The sequence below is a fragment of the Aethalodelphis obliquidens genome, unplaced genomic scaffold, assembly GCF_003676395.1.
Source record: "Aethalodelphis obliquidens isolate GAN/ISIS:26980383/991018 unplaced genomic scaffold, ASM367639v1 scaffold4, whole genome shotgun sequence".
Classification (NCBI taxonomy): Eukaryota; Metazoa; Chordata; class Mammalia; order Artiodactyla; family Delphinidae; genus Aethalodelphis; species Aethalodelphis obliquidens.
In genome coordinates this window covers 4,247,936-4,275,033 of record NW_020837948.1, presented here as the reverse complement: position 1 = coordinate 4,275,033, position 27,098 = coordinate 4,247,936, and the positions used below count along the sequence as shown (strand labels likewise).

The 27,098-nt window shown below is 42.2% G+C and overlaps 1 protein-coding gene and 1 long non-coding RNA gene across 2 annotated transcripts in view; one reads left to right on the top strand and one right to left on the bottom strand.

Moving 5' to 3' along the window:
- Nucleotides 1-27,098, bottom strand: part of LOC113614908 (short transient receptor potential channel 7) — an 81,298-nt gene that overhangs the window by 26,966 nt on the left and 27,234 nt on the right. Inside the window, exons 2-4 of the mRNA XM_027096769.1 lie at nt 21,227-21,391; nt 15,723-15,939; nt 634-867 (exon numbers count right to left, since the gene is read on the bottom strand). Of these exons, the coding sequence (XP_026952570.1) occupies nt 634-867; nt 15,723-15,939; nt 21,227-21,391 (616 nt within the window). The remainder of the gene's footprint in view (nt 1-633; nt 868-15,722; nt 15,940-21,226; nt 21,392-27,098) is intronic.
- The window catches only part of LOC113614942 (uncharacterized), a 39,814-nt gene continuing 15,911 nt past the window's right edge, over nt 3,196-27,098 (top strand). Inside the window, exons 1-2 of the long non-coding RNA XR_003430786.1 lie at nt 3,196-5,449; nt 12,085-12,216. This is a non-coding gene — a long non-coding RNA (uncharacterized LOC113614942). The remainder of the gene's footprint in view (nt 5,450-12,084; nt 12,217-27,098) is intronic.

Here is a 27,098-nt window from a genome sequence, read left to right as displayed (position 1 = left end):
ACAACAACAAAATCCTTTCTGTGGGGCTGTTGCAATGATTGGAGTTTATGGTGTAAAATGTCTATACAGTTCCTGACACCCAGAGGATCCTTGATAAATGGATGCTTTAACTCTTATTACTAAAAATTCAATCTAGCATCTCACACTGTATGGCCTTGTGGTTTGAAAGAATTAAGCCATCTTCTAAGAACCTATCTTGCCATGAGAAAATAACTTTTGAACTGGGAAAGCAAGACTTATTTTTGCAGAAAATACAGGGATCCAATATGTAAGGAAAAGCTCCTGGATCCACATCAGAAATGAGATTTCTTTAAAAAAGAAAAGAAATAAAAGGATCGCCCCCGAAACGCTCCAAGAACCTTCTCAAAACAAATCCATCCTTTCCAACACAAAACGATTCATTTCTCGTAGTCACTAATTACACGTTCTATTCAGCTGGTTGTATTGCAGGGACTAGGGCTTTCTTGGAGGGTGGCGGGGCGGTGTCTGCTTTGACAATAGAAACCACCAAAGTTGGCCACACCCATGTTACAAACCGCCAGCTGCGGGACAAGCCACGCTGACGGCCCCTGGCCACGCCCCGGAAGCGCGCGGAGCGGAAGGCGTAGCCGAACAGCCGCCGACTGGACTCACCGTAGGTGAAGTAGGCCACTTCTGGTGGAAGTGAGACGTTGTGGAGCGTGTCGTCCTGCACGTGCTGGTCCACGTACACCTGGGCCTCGCTGGCCTTCAGGAAGGCCATGAACCTTGCGGTGAAGGAGGCCACGAAGATGGACAGCATTCCGAAATCCAGCAGGTTCCACAGGTGCAGCACGTACTCCCGCGGCCCCTCCTCCCAGATTTCCTTGCATTCGGACCAAATCATTCCTGCGGGAGAGTGAGAAGGTGAGGCTCATTTTGCATTTCCGGGCGTGTGTGACCATAGGGGGCACGAAGGGAACCAGGGTACAGATGTAAATGTAGGTTCTTTGGAGCTGGGAACGTTGAGAGCCAGCAGCAAACGAAAACATGCCTTCAAAGGCAGATTTATAGTCAGGAAACCCACAGACGGCAAGAATTCGTGTCACCTGTCTCTCTGCTTGCAGCTAAACCATCTCCAGGTGAGAGGAGAGAGTTCTCATCCATTGATAGATTCTTAGAGGAAATATAGGAGAAATGTAATGGCTGACATTTATATATTTTAAGAACTGGGAGGTTATAAGGAATCATCCAGTTCTAAACTAGGTATAACGAAACTGAGGTCCAGGAATGGGAAAGGGTTTTCTGAAGGTCCCACATATGTCCTAGAACCCAGTTCTCCTAACTCCCTGATTAGAATGCTTTCCTTTATATTTCTACGAATTTTTCAGTGAACATTAGTTTTGGGTTATTAGTTTTTCTTTTCCTTACTCTTTTATAACTTATTGGATTTTAAAGACATATGTCTTCACTGTTACATGTTGATGTAGAAGTCAACGAGATGTTGCTGTTTCCCCCATCCCACCTCTAAGCCAGCCTCCTGAGGTAGCTGAGACTAACAACTGGGTGTGTATCCTTATATACCTGTACTATCCAGTATCGTAGCCACCAGTCACATGTGGATACTGAGCAATTGAAATGTGGCCAGTTAAATTGAGGGATGCCGTACAAGTAGAATACACACCAGATTTCAAAGACTTTTTACAAAAAATGTAAAATATCTCAGCATTTTAAAATCTGAAATGATATTTTAGATATACTGAGTCAAATAAAATCTCTTATTACTAATTTCACATCTTTCTTTTTATAATATGGCTATTAGAAAATTTTAAATTAAATATGTGGCTTATGGTGTGGCTTGCCTTATATTTCTATTGAATATTGCTATTCTCTCCCTTTATCTTCATTGATTATTAAATTAGTTTAGATTATTAAAAATTAGTTGGTAACATTTTGAGCACCTACTATGTGTACATATTATATCTGTTATAATATATACACATTATGTACATGTATGTGTACATATTAACTCCCTCAAATCTTTGCAGTAACCCTATGAAGTACATTCTCTTATTATCCCAGTTTTACAGCTAATATTTCCTTAGACATAATGAATTGTAATGTGCCCAGTTAGGAGGCAGGAGATCTGAAATTTGAGTCCAGAAGGTCTCCTCCTAGAGTCCCATGCTCTTGACCACTATGCTCTTTGCTTCTCCAGGAAATAGAATTGAGTTGAAAGCAGATAATGAAGAAAAAAGACTCTTGAATGTTTTCTAATTAACATCAGAGAGTTCACAGCTACTCAGACATAGGAAAGATTTGATTCAGAACTAGCCCATTCTGTGTTACGCCGTGCTACACTTCACCTGCATACTTAGAAGGTTAATATGGTAAAAGAATCAGTAACTGATTGGTTAGTGAAACAATTCCAGCTCTTTGACCACATATCCCCTAAAGGTTAACACTGCCAGCCCCTCGGCACTCCCCTGGCTCTCGTGCATCAGACATCATGGCCTGCCTTCCCAGGTTCCTCCTGCCTCTTCCACAGCTGTTTAGAGAAGTTGTGGCTTTGTTTGACGAAACAGATTCTAAGAGCTGCATGTCTGTATCACATTGGAGGGGGACAGCAGGAAGTGTCCCCAAACATCGCAGGTCTGTTTACAAGACTACCCCCACCACACACACCTTGCTCCCCCCTTTTTTTTGTTTAACAAAGCCATACTTCCCAAGCTTACACTTTGAAAATTTTTGTGGTAATTCAGTGAAGTAAAATTTCCTTAACAATGAAATGTACTTTCATCTGTGCCTGTTCAAATAGATATTTAAAATATGTTATTGGAAAAACCATTACAGGCTGGAAAAAATGTTGTTACTTTCCTCTATGCCCTTGCCCCCCCATTAAAATTCCTGATGTCTTAGCGGAACTGCTTTTTGCTGAGCACTAGGAGAATTACAGGTTATCAATTATTTTAATTCAGGAAGCCCTGGGTTCAGTTCTACCTTGGTCACTCTTACTGGGTATGTGACCTTGGATAAGTCCCTTGATTTTCTTGAGGCTTTGGGCTAATTTCCAGCACTAAAAGCTCTATGAATCTGAAATGCAAATTATTTACAGTAAACTGACTTTTCTGACCAATACAGAGGCTCCTCATTGGGCATTGCAAATCACTTCCTCGCTGGTCCAATGCCCACATCAGTCTTCCTAGATTTACATATTAACTTACCCAGACTAATTTAAATTATTCCAAGTCCATGAGTAAAAGTAGCATGGGCCCAAGGGTTTGAGCAGCAGGAATGCTTAATTAAAAAAGAAATGTGTGAAATTAAGTACTTCAGTGAGTGAAATTAGGTCCCCTGCTTCCAGGGTGCTGAGGGTAGTTCAGCATTTTATATCCAACCTGAGCCCCCTGGACTTTTGCCTCTAGCATGTCAATCAGACGAGTATATAGAGCCCAGGGGCTTAGAGAGTAAGGATGTTGGGCAGTGGAGCCTCCTTCAGGCAAACTCCGCTTCACTGAGGGATGCTTGGAGCGCAGAGAGCATGGTCACTGATAATTAATGAGGATGACTAGCAGAGGAACAGGTTGGGAAATGCTGGGAGGCCTTGAGGGAAATGAGTAGCTTTATTTAGGCAGGTTCTAAGTAACGGCATGCAGGCTGCTGAGATGGGGCTTGACAGTTCCAAAGGTGGTTCACTCCCATTCCTGCCTCAGATGCTATTCAGAAGGGATCCCCCTTCAAAGTCCTGTTGGACTTAACTGTGTGCATTCCTTAAATGGTCATAGCCCCTTCCTCTACATAGGGCTTCTCTACACTGTCCCAATGCCCCCTAACCACATCTTGGGAGGCTTGTCTGTTGTTTTGGGTCAACTTCTGATCACTGGGTCAGGATATAGGTGTTCTGTTAACTCACAGGTGGGAGAATATCCCTAGAAACCCTCAATCCTCAGGCCCTAACATCCAAACACCATCTCAGTGGCAGGTCCTTTGCAACAAATCTGGGCCTCACACACATTCAGGGTTCATTTGTTTTCCAGGCAAGGAGAGGATATTAATAGATGCAAACATTTTCTAAGAAAGCTCATCCCCATCTCTAATTTTAGTAGCTGACCATCGTTGAGGACCTGCTAGGTGCTAGGCCCTGTGCTAAACACTTCTCCAACACTAAAGCTTCCTTCCAGCTTGATAGGTACCGACTGTCATTATCTCCACTTTACAGATGAACAGGCTCGTGTATGAAGATGGCAAGTAAATTATCCAAAGTCACACAGGCGGTTCAGGACCTTCTTTCCACTGCGCTGTCGCTCACCATGGCGTCTACTAGGCACAGACTTACTCTCACTGGTCAGGAACTCATTTACCACTTAACGGACAGTGTTGAGCTCTGACTTTGTGCCAGGCACCATTCTGGGGATACCACAACCAAGAAGATGCTATCCCTTCCCCAGCAAGCTCGGTCTAGTGCTAGAGACAGATGTGTCCACAAACAGTAGTGCTATAGGGTGACAGATGCTGTAATAAAAACGTCCAGGGGACTGTTTGTGGATACACAGTGATAAGAGCAGTCAGTATTACAATCATGAGACCCAGCAGAGTGCCTGGCATAACATATATCTGTTGACTGAATGAAGGAGGAGACACCTGGCGTGAGGAACCAGGAGGTAGCAGAGGCTGAAAGGTGTTCCACATAGTGGCTGTGGATGTGAGGGAGAACAGGCTGTTGTAGGGGACTGCAAGAGGCTTAGTATGGTTTCGGGTTGGTGGGGGTTCGGGTTGGGGCTGGAGGTCGGCAGCAGGGAGGCTTAGTGAAGGCCCAGTAGATCCTGAAAGGCCCTCCTTCAGGCCATGTGTCACCCTAAGCTAGTTAGCTCCTAGAGGTGATAAGTGGAGGAGCAGCGTGGTCTGACTTGCGGGGAGAAATTTTGGCAGGTCAGCTGCAGTAGTCTACTTGGAAATCTTACCTAGATAAGTGAGGAAACCATCAAAAGAATGATTTAGGTGAGGAACACAGCCCATTTGATTTTGCAGTTTTATTCTTGGTCAAACCTAGATGTGTGATTCTGGAGCTAAGACTTAGCACTGCCCTCGAAGAGTCTGTAATCCTTGGTGGGTGACGTGAACGAGCAGCTTGATCCTCACATGTTACACATGTGAAAGCTGAAATTCAGAGAGGCAGAGCCACCAAGGCAGAAGGGACACAGTCAGGACTGGGCTTCTTGATAATCAGTCCCAATCTCTTTCCTTCTCTCCCTCTCTTTAAGTGTATTTTCCTACTGTGCTAGGCCTTTACATCTCACTCCATCAATTGAGCTTTCAACTGGGGCATCTGTTTAAGAAAACACTGCCAGGTTCTCTGTAAGAGTTGGGTTGAGAGAGTCTTCATGACATAATTCTCTTCCTAGATGGAGAAATGACATGCGTGGTGAAGAGGCTTCCTGCCCTCCAAGCTCCATGGCTTTGTGTGAACCACTAATGTTGTCACAGTCCTCTGGTGAGTGTCTGTATAGACACACTCTCCAAGTCACAAGCTGTATTATAAGCTCTTTCCTCTACCCCAGAGTGGCTGCTCATGATACAGGCAAGAAAGATATATTCCTATGGTATGAACTGATGTTGGAGATTCTCCAGGCAGAAGAATCTGTGATCTCTGGTTCATTTGGTACTCCCCAAAGCAAGTTGTCTTACAGCTCTGGAGAACACACACGCCTGCTAGCAAATTCACCCCTCCTTCCTCAGTCACGCTCTTCTCTTGGCTTCCTTTTTTTTAAGTTTTTTAAAAATTAATTTTAAAAAATTTATTTGTTTGCACCAGGTCTTAGTTGTGGCTCATCTTCTCCTTAGTTGCGGCTCGTGGACTCTTTAGTTATGGCAGGCAGGCTCCTTAGTTGTGGCTCATTGGCTTCTTGGTTCTGGCACGTGAACTCTTAGTTGTGGCATGCATGTGGGATCCAGTTCCCTGACCAGGGATCCAACCCGGGCCCCCTGCATTGGGAGCATGGAGTCTTAACCACTGTGCCACTGGGGAAGTGCCTCTTGGCTTCCTTCATACTGTGTCCTGGTTTTTCTTCTACCTTTGCATGTGATCTTAGGCTCTTTGTGGCTTCCACCTCCTCTGCCCCTGCTTTAAATCTCCTGCATTTACAATCTAGAAGCTTCTCAAAATTCTGCTAGTAATCAAGTAAAGCATCGGGAGTTCAGGAAGAATATATTTCTGATTGGGTTTTACCCTTCCACAGAATTGTACAGCAGAAGAGGAACAACCTACATATCCAGTAGGGGTTTGGGGAAGTAATAGAGTATTGTCACACTATGTGGCCATTGAGAGAGGGCCTTGGGAAAACCAGGTACCTACATGGAGCAAGAGCTACCAGAAGATGAAAACAATCAACTACAATTTGTATGATTAGAGAAACATTAATATTAATTGAGACAGGCTGGAAACAAAGGAAAGTGTGTAGTATTTATTGTCAGAGATATTAACTGTTAGGAAGAAAAAGAGAAGGGAGAATGGGAGGACAGTGAGGGTGGACAAACTTGCAATTTTAAACAGGTTGTTTAAAAAAGTCTTCACTTTGAGGAGACTTTTTTCTTTTTTCTTTTTTTCATTCTCAGTTTCTTCTTTTTTTAAAATTTATTTTTTAACATCTTTACTGGAGTATAATTGCTTTATAATGTTGTGTTAGTTTCTGCTGTATAACAAAGTGAATCAGCTATACATATACATATATCCCCATATCCACTCTCTCTTGCGTCCCCCTCCCTCCCACCCTCCCTATCCCACCCCTCTAGGTGGTCACAAAGCATGGAGGTGATCTCCCTGTGCCATGCGGCTGCTTCCCACTAGCTATCTGTTTTACATTTGGTAGTGTATATATGTCCATGCCACTCTCTCACTTCGTCCCAGCTTACCCTTCCCCCTCCCCGTGTCCTCAGGTCCATTCTCTATGACTGCATCTTTATTCTTGTCCTGCCCCTAGGTTCTTCAGAACCAATTTTTTTTAGATTTCATATATATGTGTTAGCATATGGTATTTGTTTTTCTCTTTCTGACTTACTTCACTCTGTATGACAGACTCTAGGTCCATCCACCTCACTACAAATAACTCAATTTTGTTTCTTTTTATGGCTGAGTAATATTCAATTGTATATATGTGCCACATCTTCTTTATCCATTCATCTGTTGATGGACACTTAGGTTGCTTCCATGTCCTGGCTATTGTAAATAGTGCTGCACTGAACATTGTGGTACATGACTCCTTTTTTTTTGAATTAAAAAAATATATATTTATTTATTATTGGCTGTGTTGTGTCTTTGTTGCTGCTCATGGGCTTTCTCTAGTTGTGAACAGGGGCCCTTCTTCATTGCAGTATGTGGGATTCTCATTATGGTGGCTTCTCTTGTTGAGGAGCATGGGCTCTAGGTGCACGGGTGTCAGTAGTTGTGGCACGTGGGCTCAGTAGTTGTGGCGCACGGGCTTAGTTGCTCTGTGGCATGTGTGATCTTCCCGGACCAGGGCTCAAACTTGTGTCCCCTGCATTGGCAGGTGGATTCTTAACCACTGCGCCACCAGGGAAGCCTGTGGTACATGACTGTTTTTGAATTATGGTTTTCTCAGGGTATATGCCCAGTAGTGGGATTGATGGGTCGTATGGTAGTTCTATTTTTAGTTTTTTAAGGAACTTCCATACTGTTCTGCATAGTGGCTGTATCAATTTACTTTCCCACCAACAGTGCAAGAGTGTTCCCTTTTCTCCACACCCTCACCAGCATTTATTATTTGTAGATTTTTTGATAATGGCCATTCTGCCAATGAGGTGATACCTCATTGTAGTTTTGATTTGCATTTCCCTAATGATTAGTGATGTTGACCATCCTTTCATGTGTTTGTTGGCCATCTGTATATCTTCTTTGGAGAAATGTCTCTTTAGGTCTTCTGCCCATTTTTGGATTGGGTTGTTTGTTTTTTGGATATTGAACTGTATGAGCTGCTTATAGAATTTGGAGATTAATCCTTTGTCAGTTGCTTCATTTGCAAATATTTTCTCCCATTCTCAGGGTCGTCTTTTCATCTTGTTTATGGTTTCCTTTGCTGTGCAGAAGCTTTTAAGTTTCATTAGGTCCCATTTGTTTATTTTTGTTTTTATTTCCATTTCTCTAGGAGGTGGGTCAAAAAGGATCTTGCTGTGATTTATTTCATAGAGTGTTCTGCCTATGTTTTCCTCTAAGAGTTTTATAATGTCTGGCCTTACATTTAGGTCTTTAATCCATTTTTTGATTGTTTTTGTGTATGGTGTTAAGGAGTGTTCTAATTTCATTCTTTTACATGTAGCTGTCCAGTTTTCCCAGCACCACTTATTGAAGAGACTGTCTTTTCTCCATTGTATATTCTTGCATCCTTTATCAGAAATAAGGTGACCATATATGCGTGGTTTTATTTCTGGGCTTTCTCTCCTATTCCATTGATCTATATTTCTGTTTTCGTGCCTGTGTCATGCTGTCTTGATTACTGCAGCTTTGTAGTATAGTCTGAAGTCAGGGAGCCTGATACCTCCAGCTCCATTTTTCTTTCTCAAGATGGCTTTGGCTATTTGGGGTCTTTTGTGTTTCCATACAAATTGTGAAATTTTTTGTTCCAGTTCTGTGAAAAATGCCATTGTTATTTTGATAGGGATTGCATTGAATCTGTAGAGTGCTTTGGGTGATAGAGTCATTTTCACAATGTTAATTCTTCCAATCCAAGAACATGGTATATCTCTCCATCTGTCTGTATCATCTTTGATTTCTTTCATCAGTGTCTTATAGTTTTCTGCATACACATCTTTTGTCTCCTTAGGTAGGTTTATTCCTAGATATTTTATTCTTTTTGTTGCAATGGTAAATGGGAGTGTTTCCTTAATTTCTCTTTCAGATCTATTGTCATTAGTGTATAGGAATGCAAGAGATTTCTGTGCATTAATTTTGTATCCTGCTACTTTACCAGATTCATTTATTAGCTCTTGTAGTTTTCTGGTAGCATCTTTAGGATTCTCTATGTATAGTATCATGTCATCTACAAACAGTGACAGTTTTACTTCTTTTCTGATTTGGTTTCCTTTTATTTCTTTTTCTTCTCTGATTGCTGTGGCTAAAACTTCCAGAACTATGTTGAATAATAGTGGTGAGTGTGGGCAACCTTGTCTTGTTCCTGATCTTAGAGGAAACGGTTTCAGTTTTTCACCGTTGAGAACGATGTTGGCTGTGGGTTTGTCATATATGGCCTTTATTGTGTTGAGGTAAGTTCCCTCTATGCCTACTTTCTGGAGGGTTTTTATCGTAAATTTGTGTTGAATTTTGTCAAAAGCTTTTTCTGCATTATTGAGATGATCATATGTTTTTATCCTTCAGTTTGTTAATATGGTGTATCACATTGATTGGTTTACGTACATTGAAGAATCCTTGCATTCCTGGGATAAACCCCACTTGATCGTGGTGTATGATCCTTTTAATGTGCTGTTGGATTCTGTTTGCTAGTATTTTGTTGAGGATTTTTGCATCTGTGTTTATCAGTGATATTGGCTTGTAGTTTTCTTTCTTTGTGACATCTTTGCCTGGTTTTGGTATCAGGGTGACGGTGGCCTTATAGAATGAGTTTGGGAGTGTTCCTCCCTCTGCTATGTTTTGGAAGAGTTTGAGAAGGTTAGGTGTTAGCTCTTCTCTAAATGTTGGATAGAATTCTCCTGTGAAGCCATCTGGTCCTGGACTTTTGTTTGTTGGAAGATTTTTAATCACAGTTTCAGTTTCAGTGCTTGTGATTGGTAGAAGGAGACTTTTGAACATAGACCTGAGTAAGTGAGGGTGTGAGCCATGGTGCTGCCTGTGGGAAGAAATCTTAGGCAGAGGGGACAGCCTAAGCTAAGTTTCTGAGGCAGAAACCGTTTGAAGCAAGGAAGCCAGTGGGGCTGAAAGAGAGTGAATGAGGTGGGAGGTGATGTGAGATGAGGGCATAGAGGTGGGGTAGAGAGGTGGAGGGCTTTGTAGGCCTTTATAGTGACACTGACTGTCATGCTGAGGGAGAATGTGATATCACTGAAGAGTTTTGAGGCAAAGAGTGGCAAAACCTGATTACATTTTAAATGGATCTCTAGCTCCTATGCTGAGCATCTACTGAGGCACAGGGTGGGAAGGGCAGAAGCAAGGACACCTGGACAAGGCCCTTCATCTCTTAGTGGTCAACCTCTCTGTCCATCACTGGGGGACCAGTTTGAACTTGTTAGGGTCCTAAAGTCCTGTTCAGCTCTAGGGCTGCTCCTGGTGGCAAGGCAGTCATGGTTTGTATAGCCAGTCTGTCCAAAGGACTGCATTCGTGAGTCATGGGGGAAGAGAACTGTGTGTTGTGTTTCTAGCTGCTCCAAGGCCTTCCTGGCAGTGCCCGGGAGTAGCATGTGAGGACTCGTTCAGTAAGGGCCTGTTACCATTTCAAGCCTCTCCGTGTCTGAGCAGAATATATCAGGTTGTGGACCTTAGGGTGTGCCAGCACAAAGAACACAGTGAACACAGTGCTCAATGTCTTCCTCTTAAAAGTTGTTATTATTATTAGCAGTATTTTATAATTAAAGAGCTCCAGAAAATAGAGACAAGATAGTATTAGTCTTATTTTATAGCTGCTTCCCCAGTATCTGGCACAGTGCCTGGTACATAATACAATGCTTAATAACTACAAAATATGGAGAAAAAAATTGAGAAAATAGAAACAACACTATCAGAAAACTTGCACGTTGTAGTCAGCACTGCATTTACCAAGCTACCTGCTCTGTGCCCTCAACTCCACCTTCCTCCTGTTAGAGTAGATGAAGTGTCCACACTCCTGCTAAGGGCAAGTCCTCTGCTTGCCTGGTGGATCCCATCCCCTCTTGCTACTCAGGAACTTTGCATCCAAAGTCAGTGGTCAAGTCTCAGGCCGCATGTTACTTGATCTGTCAGCAACACTCGACATAAGTGATCACTGCCTGGGTCTTGACACAGTGACTTTGGTTGGATTCTGGGACACCACTCTCTTATCTCAGTCTCCTTTGCTGGGTAAGATACTTCTCATTTTCCCATCCTTGAAATATTGCTGTGCCCGAGGGCTTGGTCCTCGGGTCATCTGTCCACATTCACAGTTGAGGCATTGCATACAGTTTACTTTAAGTAGACTGACATGCCCCAATTTATGTGTCCAGCCCCATCCTCTCTGACCTTCAGCATCTGTATCCAGTTGCTACTTGATGTTTCCACTTGGAGATCTAATAGATAATCTCAAACCGAACTCTTGATTTCCATATCTACTGTCTCTCCAAACTGCTCCTCCCCTGGTCTTTCCTGCCTTAGAGGAACTCTCTATTATACCATTACTTGAGCTAAAAAACTTGGAATTTTCCTCGACTGCTCTCTTTCTTTAACACCCCACAGGCAATCCAGTAGTAAATATTATTGATTTTACCTCCAAAATATAATAACCGTCAACTACCTCCTCAAACCCAGCTATTTCCTGTCTGAATTACTGCAGTGGCCTCCTAACTGGTCTCCCTGCTTCTGCTCTTGTCCTAGAATCATCTGTTCTCTACACAGCAGCCGGTGATCCATTAGAAAATGAGGTTGTAGGATGTCACTTCTGTGCTCAGAACTGTCCAGTTGTTTCCAGTCATACTCAGAGCAAAATCTAAACTCGGTACCATGGCCTCCAATGCCTTGCATGATTGACTCTGCCTATCCTGTGACCTCATCTCTGCCATCTCCCCCTTATTTATTCTGCTGCAGCCACACTAATTTCTTTGCTGTTCCTCGAACTTGTCCAGCTTGCTCCTGAATGCAGGCCTTTAACACACACTGATCTGTCTTTCTGGAATGCTTTTCACCCAGATGTCTGCAAAGCTTGCTTTCTCTTTTCCTTTAGGTCTCTGTTTACATTTCACCTTATCAGAGGAGGGAGGTAAGAGAGCTTGCTCTTACCTGCTCAACTACTCTGATAAGGTAAAATGTGAACAGAGACCTTAAGGAAGAGAGAAAGCAAGCTAGGATATTTATTCAACTTGTCTTCTCAGTCAAAGAAACTTGAATACTGACTGGGTATTTGAAAAGAAATGATTAGTTTTCTTTTATGTTTGTAGTTCTGTTTTAGGAAAAGAATCCTGATTTCTATTACCAGTCATGATGGAGCAGTAAACTGGAAAAAAAAAAAGAAACTATTTTCAGACGTTGGAAATAGCAGAGCACTGTGATCCTTAAGAGAAACAAGCAAGGTAAGCCACATGATAGCCCTGTCTTTTATTTTTTTCTGGAAGCACATTTCAGTCTGCAGGGTATGGAGAAGGATTCCAGAAGCACAGAAGGCGATCCCAATGAGTTGAAGACACAGAGATTAGAGTTCAGGAAGGCTGAAGTGATTAGATGTTATATGGCAGAGTTCCAGAGAGAAAGGTACTATACAGAACCAAAACCCAAAACCAAACACAAACAAAAATAGTCCAGAAATGTACACAGGTGTCCTTTTGAATGTTCCCTGAATGCTAAGTCATGAATGCATAGAGTAAAACGCCACAAACAACGGCAAGAGAGCTGCAAGCTGAACAGTTTCTAGAGCTCACCCAGAGTGGAAAGATGTTTGAGCTGTGACCATCCACAGTTGAGAATCCTTGTTGATTACCCTGAGCATTTAGTAGAGACCCAGATGTGTGTCTCTATAGTACAAGGATAATCAATTCTTATGGTAAAGTTTTTCCAGGTCCACTCTAAGAAAGTTTGAAAAGGACCAAACTCATCTGTAAGAATTTAACAGCCTGTCAGAATAAAGCAAAAAAACTTTTTAAAGGAAGACAACAAAATCTAGATGCTCACCAGTATAACATGTAATGTGCCCATCATTCAATCAAAAATTACTAACACACCAAGATGTAGGAAAATATGATCCATGTCACGAGAAAATTTAGTCAGTAACCCAGAAATGATAGAGATGATGAAATTAGGAGTTACGGACTTTATAACAGTTCTTACTATAAATATGTACATTATGTTCAAGGATTTAAAGGAAAATACAGACATCACGAGGAAGGAAATGAAAGATGTAAAAGAGAACCAAGTGGAACTTAAAGGGTTGAAAAATATAATATTTGAAATGAAAAATTCAGTGGTTGGGCATTAAAGTCACAGATAATGGAGAAAAAATGTCAGTGAACTTGCAGCACAGAAAGATGAGAGAAAAGTAAAAGGAAAATTATCTTTTAGGATACACAGAAAAATGTTTGTAGATGAAATTTTATGATACCTGGGATTGGATTCAAAATTCTACAGGGTTGAGAGAAGGGAAGTAGGATGAAACAAAAATTAGCTTTGATTTGCTAATTGTTGAAGATGAGCGATAGGTCCAAAGGGTTCAGTATAATCTTCTCTCGAAATTTGCACTTCTTAAAATTATTCATCATAAAAGTTTGAAAAATATAATCTAGTAAGAAAAAGTAGTTAGAATCTTTCTTCTGTCTAAAATGTAACAGGAAGTAGGTCAATGAAAAATAAGTCTTCCCCTTTACAATACTTCTTACGTAATGGTCTTGAAAACTCAGCTTTGCTTTGATGGGTAGAAGCTGGGACCAGACTACAAAAGCTGGGACCTCTGTAGCTAGAGATGCTTCCCTCTTATTGGGGTAATACTCTGACACCCAGGAAGAGAAATATGAGGGTGCAGAAAGAAGTCGTGGGTCAGTAGGAGTACCGTGGTCAACATATGGTAGCACCCACTGAATGGGGAGTATGCTTGGACTCACCTGTCTTCTGTTTGCAGCCCAGGTGGGGAAATGTGATGGGTGAGCGATTGGTGCCATAAATACTTTGTTTTATCCATAAACCCAACATGTGAGTTGTTGTTTTTTTTTTTAACCGTGTCATAGTTTGAGTTGCTATAACAAAGTTACACAGATTGAGTGGTTTATACACAACAGAAATTTGTTTCTCACAGTTCTGGAGGCTCTAAGTCTAAGATCAGGTGCCAGCATGTTTGGGTTCTGGTGTGAGCCCTCTTTCAGGTTGCAGACTGCTTGTTGTGTCCTCACATGGCACAGGGAGGGTGAGAGAGCTCTCTGGGATATCTTTTAAAGGGCAGTAATCCTATTCATGAGGGCTCCACCCTCATGACCTAAGCACCTCCCAGAGGCCCCACTTCTAATACCATGACATTGGAACTAGGGTCTTAACATATGAATTTTGGGGGATATAAACATTGAGTCCATTGTAAAGTTCCTAGTGTTAAAGTGCTTAATTTAGTTAAATTGAAGGTGGGGCCGGTATACTAGGGAGAATTGGGATAGACTCAACTGTGAAAGTGAAGCCACAGAACTTACTCTGCAACAGGCTTTAATCTTCCTTTCCAACTTGAGTACCAGTGACTCTACAAAATGAACCTTTGGCTACAGACTTGCCGGTTGATTAAAAAAGCACCTGGGAAGCATGGTGTGCTTTCCTGTCTCTGCCCTTTGGGTCAAACCATTCTTCTCCTCATTACCTTCTGCCTATTGAGAGATCCAGGTTAGAGACCATACTCGCAGTTGTTCTCAGTTTGGGGATCTATGGGATATTCTCCAATGGTTCAACTCTCGTGGCTCTCTTAGGCAATATCATTTAATTAGCACGGGGCATGTACTGGGCTGTCTTTTCAGGTATTTGTTCTTTTGTGAATTTGTTGATTGAAAGTACAGACACTTTGACCCTGAATACATTTTGACTCAATGTTTGTGAACATAAACATAATGAATATTATGCCAATGTTGAATTTTTGTTAAGAAAAGCAATTGGGGGCAAATACCATTAGGACAGTTTAATTAATTGATAAAATCTTGATACTGCATATATTTTTTGCCTTTTTTATTTTCAGTTTTGTTTTACTCAAAACATTCCCATCAAATTCAGATCTTTTTGATGTAAATCTTATAATTTATTGATCAAGTTTTGGTTATTTACAATATCACTGATTATAGTTTTTGCAGTTTTTTATTGTTTCCTACGAAATCTGATTTTTTTACCAATAAATTTTGCAGTTTTCAGTGTTAGAAAAATCTGTAACACAGTTGGCCATGTACAATTTTAGCCATTGCCAGTTTTATCTTATCTTGCTTATTTCTACTAGTAATAGTTCTTGTGAGTTAGGCAAAAGAGAGATAGCCTTTCTTGACTAGTCAGTGAGGTAATTTGGAAGGATTTCCTTGGCAATTCCAGTGGCAGACCTTGGCAGCACAAAATAGCACCACAAAGAGGAATTCCACAGCTTCATTACGTTCACTAACACAAATAATGAGAACACGTTACTCCCCTAACTTTTTAGATTTGTATTATTACTATTCTACTATGTATCAGTATTCAGTGGTAACAAAAAATATCTTGGAAGCTATGCAATCTTATACCTTTTTTCAGAGGCAGAACTTGATTTCCTAAGGCTTCTAGTAGACTGTATTTAAATGAGCAAAACCATATGTCCCCCCACACACACGCTTCACAGTCACTTTCAGTACACACATAAGGAAAGGTACAGAACGAATCTCCCCCAAACACCTGCTTTCAAAATCGGGATTTATATTACAGGTGTGTGCATCTTTTACACCAGCACATACAGAAGTTGACTTTGGCTTCCTTGCTGGTCATCTCCTCACCATTTTGTCTGCCAAGAGTGCATTCAAGAGGAGAGGAAGAGCTTCTGAAGTCAGGGTTTAATAATGTCCTGTTATAATTAGGGGAGGAGACATTAAAAGAGTGACTTGCTTACCCAAGACCCACTTCATGATGAGCATTTCTGTCCAGGAGAATTGTGTAGTTTTCACTCTGAAGATCTGTTTTGGGTAGTCTGTGAAGGTTTCATTGGGCAGGGTTTTAACACCTTCGAAGCGGTCTGATGCGTTCACAACTAACAATCCCAAGAAGATTGTAAAAGAAACTGCATGTGCTACAAATTTCATGAAAGGGCTCCTCAGGGTTCGTCCTAGCTGGAAACAAAATATATACAAGACATGTTAATCTGGCAGCTCCAGGCAAGTTCAGGGCTCTCTTTAAAAGGCTTTTGCTGAAAGTTGAACCAGAGAATCCTCAGTTTTGGACAGAAGCTGCTAATTGAACCCAGACATTTTCTGTAGAGCTTTTATGTAAGAGGCTGCTTGACCAAATCCATTTTTCTACTCACTTTAATTTTTTCTGTTTAGAAGACTTAATGGGAGTGGTAAGAGAAAGGAGTAGAACACACTAATATGACATCATTTTACAACATCATTTTACAATCTGACTGCACAGCTACCCCCAACCATGTGGATATGAATTTTATGCCTTATGAATCTAGAAAAAAAATCTGTTTCAATAGAGTTCAGAATTTTTTAAAAAAACACTTTGGATATGCTCTGTTGCTCTTCTGTCTATTTTCTTGAGTTTTAGCTTAGATGACTTATTTTCCACATTTCTTATATCTTGGTAAATTTATTTAAAGGTATGCATTTCCCACTAGGTACTGCTTTAGCTATGTTCCTATAAATTTTGACATGTAGCATTTTCCTTGATACTCAGTTATAAATATTTTTATAATTTCCCATTTGATTTCATTTTTAACTCAGAGGTTATTTAGTTTCCAGATATACAGGACTTTTCCCCCCTTGCTTTAAAAAATCCTGTTTTTATTGCAGCGTGTGTTCAGATCATAGCCTCTGTGATACTACCCTAAAACTATTGAGATTTTCTTTGTGGCCTAGTACATGATTAACTTGTGCAGTTGTTCCACGTGAGCCTGAAGTGATCCAAAAGATGCCCTTTTAGGGAGTAGGTATTGGTCACATCTTCTTATCCCTGGCTTGCCATCCAAAGGCCACTTGGACTTTTGAGGACTAAATTGGGGGCTGCACAGTCAGTCTTTGCTGACCCCTGTAAATGAATTCACTTGGGTCTCTTCCAGGTCACTGCTGTCACCCTCACCTAAACACCAACTCTAACCCCTCACCAGGTATACTGATAAGACAAGAGCAAAGAGGGGAGTCTTTCCTGGATCTCAGTTCCTTCTCCAGGGCAAATGTTCAGTTATAGCCAGTGACTAGTTAATTGATGTTCATGTTCTGCCTCATTCAGGAGTCCTAGAGTGAAATGTTACCCAGCATGCGGAGTATTGGTTCAGCAAAAGATCAGCTATAGGATTTTCTCCTGGTAAAATTTCCCTAACTGTCATTATGTTCAACATAACATTTATAAATCAGATGGCTTGATGATGTTCTTTCAGTAGGCTTCAGTATGCTAATCATCCACGTTAATGGTGCCAGTAATTATTGTAACGCTCTAATGTCATAGAACCCATCTGTTGAAATTTAAAAAGATAATTTTAATCTTTTTTTTAAAAAAGACTGCGTTTCAAGTCTGAGCGTTGGAAATCCCTATTTGTGCTGGAAAGAACTTGTTCGGATTCACCTGCATTGTCAAATTGTCATATGGCACTAGAATAACTTCAGAAGTGTTGAAAAAGATGTTTACCTGAAAACTAAGGGGCCCACAAACATCTTACAAATGACATTTCTTAGTAGTGTTTAACCTTATTATTTACAAAATAGGGACTGTAGATTATTTTTAGCCATAGGTAGATGTACTAAATTCAGAATGTAGAGATTAAATATAAGGACAAATAAAATACCTTACATAAATTCAGTAAAAAAAAACAAAAAAACGGAATCAAACGATGTCTCATATTGACCTATGTGATGTCAAATACATACTTTGAATTTTTCCACATTTTATCTGACTGTGTTGGCATCTTGGAGCCCCAATTCCCAGCCAAGATGCTGGGATACTTTGGTGTATACAGACGACATCCTTAGATAGTCATTGCATTGTTTCTTGTCACTGTGTCCTAGCTGAGGTAGTGGTGAGAGGCGAGGTAAGTTGGAGAATGACTGCAGAGTGGGGAGAGGAAAGGTTGAGGAGAGGGCAAGGGATACCAGATCTGTGTGTCCCAGCAGGGTCCCAGAAATGTCAGAAAAAGGTGGAGAACACGGAGGTAGTCACAGCTCTTAAGGGATTGATGGCCAAGTTTCCCCAGCCCTTTATCAATGGGCTCTATGTAGCATCTTCCAATGACTACCTGGATGAGGACCTGGGGACACCTCTCCATCTTCTCATCTAGGCAAGGCACCTGATGTCAGGAATCTGCACGCAGCTGTGCCCATGCTGGCCCTGGGATTCCCCGTAAGAGCTGCTTTGAGGAATTTAATGTTCTCTTTGTTCCCTCCTTCAAGTTGTTATCTTCCGGCAGAAGATGCATATGTAAAAATTATTGTATTTATTGCAGACGATAAGAAAAAACCCTGATAAGGCCCTGCAGTGATGTAGAAGGTTAACCTGGGCTCAGTCCCACTTGATTTAAGCCATAGGGAGGAAAAACGAGGTTAGGAATTGATGCACCTTTCCTATTTTTCTTCTGGGCTTGAAAGCATCTTTTTAACTGGTAAAACTTTGATAAATGTCAGATGAGATCAAATCATTTCAGGGATTTCCTTTTCCTTTTTTTTTGTGACATTCCATATTTATCTCAATTTTTTGAAGCAAATTATGCTTGGGGTAAACTTCCTCCTTTCACAAGGCCACCAAGTGAACCAAAAGAAAGGAGAAAAGTCAACCAATATATACCAGCAGCTCTTAGCTGGGGAATCATTAACGCTGAGTCAGGTAACAGCGTTAGGTATAAAAAGAGATGGTAGAGCTTTGGGAGACATAGGTCTTGTCCTCCTCTGCCTGAAGAGCAAAACTGGTGAGTCTGAAACATGGGCTAAAGCAGCTCTGTCATTACTTGGCCCTTAAGAGCTGAGAACATATCGGGAAATCCAGGCTTGCTGTACTCAGTCTCTGGCTCAAGCCCAGACTTCCTGGGTACTATTCTTTTACTCTGGGAAATAGGTGAATGTGAGATAACTGAGTAGTGCTCCTGAATTAGCTCCAAATGAACTGCATTCTCAAGCCCTCAGGGTGGACACCTGCTTTTACTTGTTGACACACCTCTGTGTTCTGTGGCACTGGGCTCTTAGCCCACAAGTGTAAGCACCTAACTGGGACCTGGTAGCCAGTTGCCCACAAGGTAGGCCATGACTGCAGTAGAGCACCCAGAGAGTTTCCAGCACCTCTCCCCAGTCTGAACTTCCTGTCTTCCTCATCAAATGCCACCCTCTCTTGCCACCAGCTGCCAGTGGCCGCAAGCAAGGGCTTAGTGTACAAGCTGTTTTTTTGTCCTACTGGACATTCCAGGGACACAAAATGTCAGTCAGAATAGTCTCTGAACAGAGGAGAGGAAGCAGCAGCCATGGGGCCAAACTTTCCTGCAATCATTACTTCTAGAATATTCCAGAAGACACCATAGGTCTCACCCCTACGTTCCATGGTGGCATCAGTCTCTTGAATTTACTGGGTCCCCAGAAAGTCCGGGATTCCTCCCCCATCCACACATCCTTCTTTTTGTATCACATCTGCATGATATTGGCCAAGATTCTTCTCAGACCTACTGAAAATCTAAAAAATTTAGTCAGCAGCTGGCATATCATCTCTTTCTGAATATTTCCCCAGGCAGGTAGAGGCAAACCAATTTGCTGGTGTTGCTTAGTCCCAGTTCCCTGGAAGCTGTCACATTTAGTTTTACAGCAAAAGTGAGGATTGGCAGTGTTTGCCTGTTATTTTAATGATTGATGCCCTAGAATCAGTTTGTGGCTTAGAGAGTGTGGAGGCAGCATCCCTGTCCATCTCTGGATGAAGGCAATGATCTAACTTGCAGTACAGACTAGATAATACTACTATGAAAACAAGTGCCTAAAACAAATGACCAGCGCTAATCCAGTTTTCAATCTGGTTAGTCTTTTTTCACTCACTGTGCTTTTTCCAGCTCATGATAAAGGACAGAAAAAAATAGCCTTACCCTACATATGTATCATTTGGGGAATACCGATTTAGAAATCTGTGTCATGGTAGAGTGCCATAGAAACAAAATCCTCAATAGATATGAGGTTGAACACCACAAATATTCAGTATGAGGACTTTTATTTTTAACACTATCCTACAGAAGAAGGAGTTTGGGTCCTAATTTCTTTCTCTGACACCCCTTCTACTCTAAGGCAGTCAGTTCCTTGCCTGCCTGGTTAGGTGGCCTCGTTAGCAGATCTGAAGTCTTGGGCCCATCGTCCTGGCATGAGTTTTGTCTTGGTGGAGTTGACAAGAGGATCCATTCACTGATGACACTTTTATTAACTGCCTTAGATGATCAAATTCCCTGTGGAACTAATCTCCCTGTAGTCATATTTCTTCTACTGAATGTTGATTACCTAAGCTTAATTGCTTTTTTTTTTACTATATCACAAAGTAAATGCAGCTTTGGAAACTTTAATGACCACTTAACCTACGAAATATATTTCCGAATTTCGACATGATTTGTTTTTATAGGCGCTAGCTCTTGCCTGAAGCTGGAGTGACTGCTGATGCCTTTTGTGGCTTTGGGTCAGATGGGCTGTAGGGAGGGTGGAACAGGAGGGGGAGCAGCTTGGCTCTTGCAGATTCCACTCCTTCCATTACAGGCGGGCACCAGACACTCCCTCTTCCTGTGAGAAAAGAACCCAGCTTTGCACCTTTCCAGCTCTCCTCCTTTTTGCTTTGTCTTTTTTCCTTCTAGTGACCTACTTAGCTGCCCATGTGGGCCAGAACCCAGACAAGGTAGTCAGGAAACCAGGAAGATGTTGAGATGGGTCTGCAGTGCCCCAGTATGAGAAGCCTTTGACTCTCAGCTCCTAGTTGTTTCTCCTTTCTGAACCTGCTTAGAAAGTGTGTGCATCATAATGTAATTGAGAGAGTGAAATGACGTGTTGCATGAAAAGGGCTTAGCGAAAAGAAAGTACTCAATAAATGTTGGCTCTTCCTATTATCATTGTTATAATTATTACTACTGTGGGTTTGGAGGCCATGTTTAGGACATTGCATAATCAGAAAAGGAAAAGTGCCTTTATTCCCCCTTTATTCCGTTATTGATCAGATTATGCCTTGTGTGTATAAAAGTTTCCATTTTATCACTCCTCTGTCTTTTAAGAAAATGATTTTAAAAAGCAAATCTTAGCATTTTCCCTCTTAAGTGGTTTTCTACTTTTGTTGGGTCTCTCAGGGCTATTTTCTTTAAATGTGGGAAATGGTCAGCTGCATGTTTGGACAAAATGGACTTTAGGTTATGCTAAGTAGAGAGAAGAAATAACCGCAAAGACATGCACCTTAAGCAGTCTGTACCTTGCTGCACGGAGCAATCCAATAGGCTATGGCGAGAAAAGGGAGGCCTAGGGAGACTCCAAAGACAGCCAGGAATTTCACAGCGATAGACTGTTGACGTAAGCCTGAGAGATTTTCATACCACATGGTAAGCAATTGCTGTTGACAGTTAGGATGAGCAACGAACTGTAAAAACAAAACAAAAACAGAAACAAAATGCAAACAGGAAAATGGCATCAGTAGCACTTGAACAGTATATGACCTATGAGTAGCTCAGGGCTGACATGTTCCCCTGGGGAGGGTGGCCTGGGTGTTCGAGCCAGAGCAGCTAGGTCAGGTACCTGCTGGGCCCTTCTGACTTGGGGATGCTGGGGGTCTCTGTGCTATAAGCCCTCATAGGACTGGTCCTCATAGGACTGGCTGCATCAGGGCTTGGTAAGCTGAGGGCCTTGAGAAGTCTCAGGCACAGAAAATGACAGTCAGCTTCTGGGTAGATGCTTGTCTCCAATCCGAGGAGACTTATCTCTGGGCAGAGTTCATCTGGGAGTCAACATATTGGAATGGATGGAGCGTGAATGGGATTTTAGAATCGACATGCGTTTGAATTTTGCTCTACCATTTACTAGGCAGGTGGCCTTGGGCCAGCTACTTCACCTCTCTGAGCCTCAATGCTGTCCTCTGCAAAACAGAGCCTGTCACATTGTCTTGTAGAGTTAAATGAGATATTGTAGAAAAGTTCCTCTCTCTTTTCCTCTGTTGTCTAAGGTAAAGTTCTTGCAGTGGAGTTTCCAGAGGACATGTTAAAACTCCTCAGTATTTCCGCACTGGATTTCAGTGGTATTTGGCTTGCATCCCGGTTGCTTATTGTAGCATGCTGGAGCGCTGACACATCGTATCCCCATGCAGTAGCTTCTCACTGCCACCTCCCTCTCTTGGATCTGCCTTGCCCTCATGCCAGGTTACAAGGTGGGCCTTTTGTGGACATTTTGTATTGTTGACCTCACCCTTCTTGATATATGTTGGACTAGGGTTGGAACCCAGACTTAAACTGGGTCCATTAGGTTTTCTCAGCTGGCTATTTTTGTTTTTTATTCCTCTTTTTATTTATTTATTTTTATACATCTTTATTGGAGTGTAATTGCTTCACAATGTTGTGTTAGTTTCTGTTGTACAACAGAGTAAATCAGCCATATGCATACATATATCCCCATATTCCCTCCCTCTTGAGCCTCCCTCCCACCCTCCCTATCGCACCCCTCTAGGTTGTCCCAAAGCACTGAGCTGATCTCCCTGTGCTATGCGGTTGCTTCCCACTAGCTATCTATTTTACATTTGGTAGTGTATATATGTCAGTGCTACTCTCACTTCGCCCCAGCTTCCCCATCCCCGCGTGTCCTTAAGTCCATTCTCTATGTCTGTATCTTTATTCCTGCCCTGCCACTAGGTTCATCAGTACCATTTTTTTTTTAAATTCCATATATGTGCATTAGCATATGGTATTTGTTTTTTTCTCTGTCTTACTTCACTCTGTATGACAGACTCTAGGTCCATCCACCTCACTACAAATAACTCAATTTCATTCCTTTTTATGGCTGAGTAATATTCCATTGTATATATGTGCCACATCTTCTTTAGCCATTCATCTGTTGATGGACATTTAGGTTGCTTCCATGTCCTGGCTATTGTAAATAGTGCTGCAATGAACATTGTGGTACATGTCTCCACATAATTTTGAATTATGGTTTTCTCAGGGTATATGCCCAGGCTACTTGAGACTGTGATCGAGAGAGGCAGTCTTTTAATTTACTGAGGAGTTAACATGTAACCTTCAGGGATCTGGGCAGCTCCCTTCCACTGTGTAGACTTAGTAGCAAAACAAGCCAGTTAAAAAGAGAGAAAGAAGGATGAAGTTGTATAGAAAGAGGTTCTATAGTGTCCTACCCTCTCTGAGGTCCAGCTCCACTCTGCACACATGGTCCACGAGACACCCCTAGATTCATATACAGCATCTTCCTTTTTCTGATTGATTCAGCAGGTTGACTTGAGTTGCTGTAACCAAACATCCTTTTTCTGCAAATATTTGGTGCTACTTGGCCATTTGTTTTTAGTTGATTCTGAGTCTTGGCCAGTAGAAACTGGTAGTAGGCAATATGTAAGTAACATTTATGGGAATAAAGTTTACACTTGAGAAAATTATGCTCATTAGCTTATTTCCTCCCTGTGACAAAGGGAAGCCATTATTTGCTTTAGGCAGCCTGCTCTTTGGCCCCGTCAGGATAGCCATATGCCGTAGGAGCTGGGACGCATGGACTAGAGCAGACAGACTGGGCATTCTTCAAAGAGACTGCATTTTCAGTAGATTACCCTGGATCATAATGTCCCAATTTTCATCCCATTTGCCTCATTGGGTATTAAGAGGATATATGCAGCAATTTCTGGGAAATGCAAAACATTCCCTTTTCATTATAAGAACAATATAAATAGAGCTATTTAAAAAATTCTCAACGCAGATGGCAACATCTTCTTGTTTCCAGTTTCTGGGAACTCACAGTAGCAACCAAATGATTTGCGAGGATGCTATCAAAGCTTCATTTGGCCCTGCAGCAGCCCCTGGTGATACTGTTACTCAATCATTAGCTGCAAATGAGGCTTTTTTGGGGTAGCATTATTGGATTCATGTCAACCATTGTGGCTTTTCCCTTCAAGAACAAGAGCAACAGATTCTCCTCAACCCAGGTAGGAACCCTCAGGCCCTCATATGCTTTCCTGTGCCCTTTCTGGCTCACAACAAAGTGGAGCAAACAACAGAACGTCATGCACATGTTTCAGTAATTCTCAGAGCCTGATCCCAGCAAGTCGACCCGTTGCAGGTCAACTTGCAGGCCTGGAGGGGGGGGCAGTCAGTTTTGTTTTTCAACAGTTAGCCTTCCCTCGGTGCTGAAATGGTCCTGCTCTGGAGAAACACACAGTCTCATGAAGGAATGGAAGACCACTTGGCTCACCCTGTGGCTCCCTGCACTGTAGCTGCTCTGGAAAGACTCCCGTCCTGACCCCTGCCTTTGGCCTCTTTGTCTTTATCTGGGGAGAAGCCCATCCATGCTTCTTCTGCTGCCTCCTGCAGACAAATCTGCACAACAAATTGGGCAGCAGAGCAGGAGGGGAAGAATTCTGAGAGGGAACACAGTGGGAACAATTCCCACTCGCCCTTACCTGCCTCAGAGGACAGTGGTCCCGACTAAAACAGGGGGGTCTCTCTTGAGACTCTGTCCTCTGATTAGACCTTTGTTAGTTTCCACAGTGGCCTTTCTTCCTCCATAATAAAGCAACCTAGCTCCAAACATGCTATTTATTTGTAGACAGACTTTATAATACTCCCAGTAAGCTGACAGCAGCTGATAGCTGAAGCCCAGATTGTTATTTATCTTTATGTGGGCACTTTTCTGTATTGGTAGCAGGACTTCAAAGATAACTTCGTGACGCACAGTTCAATGTGCATCAGAGGATTTTTCTCCACTGTGCTTTTGAAGCACAAAGAAACATCATTCCTGACCCAAGGAAGATGAGAGTAACACGAGGCACACCATCAAGACACAAAGAACACCCTAACCAGAAGGGCACTCAGTCAGGGAACAAAGGCAGGAGCAGGGGGAGGGTTTTTAAAAGCAGGGTCAGAGAGGAACAGAGGAAGGAAAGCCCACAGCTAGATAGAACAGAGTGGGAACTCAGAAAATCAGTGTTGTCTTGGGCCAGATTTCTTTGGCATCTGGCTCACAATAGGATGGAATGATCTGGATCCTAACAAGAGGATTGCCCAGGCCATTCCTGCCCCTAAACCATTCTGGACTGAGAGCATGGTACGCATTTATGAAAGTTCTTCAAGGGAAGAACTGGTTTGACCACCTCAGCTTTCCCATCGACATGATTCACACTCTTCCTAGTAGGGAGTAGTGGCCTGGAGCTGAGACTGTTAAGGTAGACTTACATGGAGCAGAGCAGCCTATCAAGAGAATACACGTCAGACCAGACCCACAGCTGGGGTGGACTGTTCCAGAGGACTGGGTTGGGGCGGGGAGCTAAGAAGTTAAATTGCAAAGAGGGATAGGAGGGAGCTCTGAGACAGAATTCCCTGTAATGGAGAAGGAGACTGGAAACAGGACCTGAGGGTCAGGAGGGCCTAGAATTCATGTGGCTGCCGGTTCGTGATTCCATCTCAAGCCAGTTATTCTGGTGGCATGTTTGACCAGCCTTCATGTTTAGTATAACAACATTTGTACCCAAAGCTGGTTTTCTGTTAATATCTCACCTAAACTTCCTATTCCTCCCAGACCTTGGTGACACTGAGAATATAATGCTGGCATATGGGAACTTTTGGGCATATTGGCCAAATCTTGGCTCTTTCTTTGCGTTCAGTTGGTCCATGGGCTACTATTTTTCTTCTATAGCCTGAAGGAAAATTATCCCCTTCATTCTTTTCCCTGCTTTGTATTCATTTATAAGGAAATATCTGATATTTTAAGAATAGATAGTTGTTGAAGAGCTATCAACATTCCTTAAGTAACTGTTGAGTATTTTTAGGGCTGTTTCACAGAATATTAACACCCTTGGGCCATACATTCATATTACAACAGGGCTAAGACTTTCCTGATGGGGGATGTTTAAGCGTGTGGACGGGTACATGGCTGCTTGGGTTCAAGTCCGGGCCCTGCCACACCCTGGCCATATACCCTTCGATCATTGACTCTTTCCATGCTTCACTTCCTTTTTCTGTAAAATGAGGCTAATAATGAAGATTGAGTGAGTAAGGATTTGTAAAGTGCTTAGGACAGTACCTGACAAATAGTAAGTGCTGTATTAGTATTTGATAAATAAAAATAAGCCCATGACTCTCCTTTCCCTTCCTGTTTTCTCCTTTCCCTCTTCCTCTTGTTTCTCTGTCCTCCTCCTCACTCCCTGAGGTTCTACTCCACCCTCCTTATCTTTATTCTGACCTCCACATTGTTTTGGCAGATTTTCTTGAAGTGTTGTTGCCTTTGGAAAGGTTCATGTAGCCTGACAGGCGCGTGAGGCCACTCCCTCTCTATCCAGTACCTCCCTCTGTATCCTCCAATGAAAGCGCTTTATCCAGGCAATTAGGTAAAAATGGGCTGGTCTCTGCTAGGGCAGTCAGGGTCACCATCCAGTCTACTCAGCTCCATGTTGATGCTCCCCCTCCACTCTGGAGCCCTCCATCAGTGAGGCGCAGTACAGGTTCCTGAACCTGCAGAAGTACTTCTCCTCCGTCCTCGATGCCCCTCCCCTCCTCCACCTTAAAAGCTGTTAAATCCTGCATTTCCCGTTTAGTGGGGAGGGGAAGAGGGCTACATTTGAGCTGAGGCTTTGAGGCTGCTTGATTTCCATAATCCTTAAACACAGATTTTTTTCTCTGACACTGGGCCTCATTTACAGAATAATGAGATGTGGCAATGCATGATCTGATAAGCCGAAGAATAAATTAGCTGGAGAAAAATTTATGAAATCCAATGCTTATAGAGAAAATGACTTATTTTATACAGATAGACCATCAAAGGCTGATGTCCAATGTGACTGTGGTCAAGATTTTCCACTTAGCTCATCACTAGCCTTTCCGTCTAGAAATCTTTTTTTCCTCCCTCTGGAAACTGTCTACATAGGCAAAAAGAGACAGATACTGTACCAGTTGTCAAGTGGCTGTTCTTAGTGTGGACAGTGAGACTGAATTAGTATAGTTCTGTGGTGCCACTTCCTGTCTGCTGCATCTCATGGGATTTGGTTCAATGGTGCTAATGTTCTTCCCTCCCATTTTGTCTTGGCAAAGCTCTCAAGTCATGGAAGTTGACGAGGGAAGAAGAGGAATGGAAATGTCAGTTGTTGACTA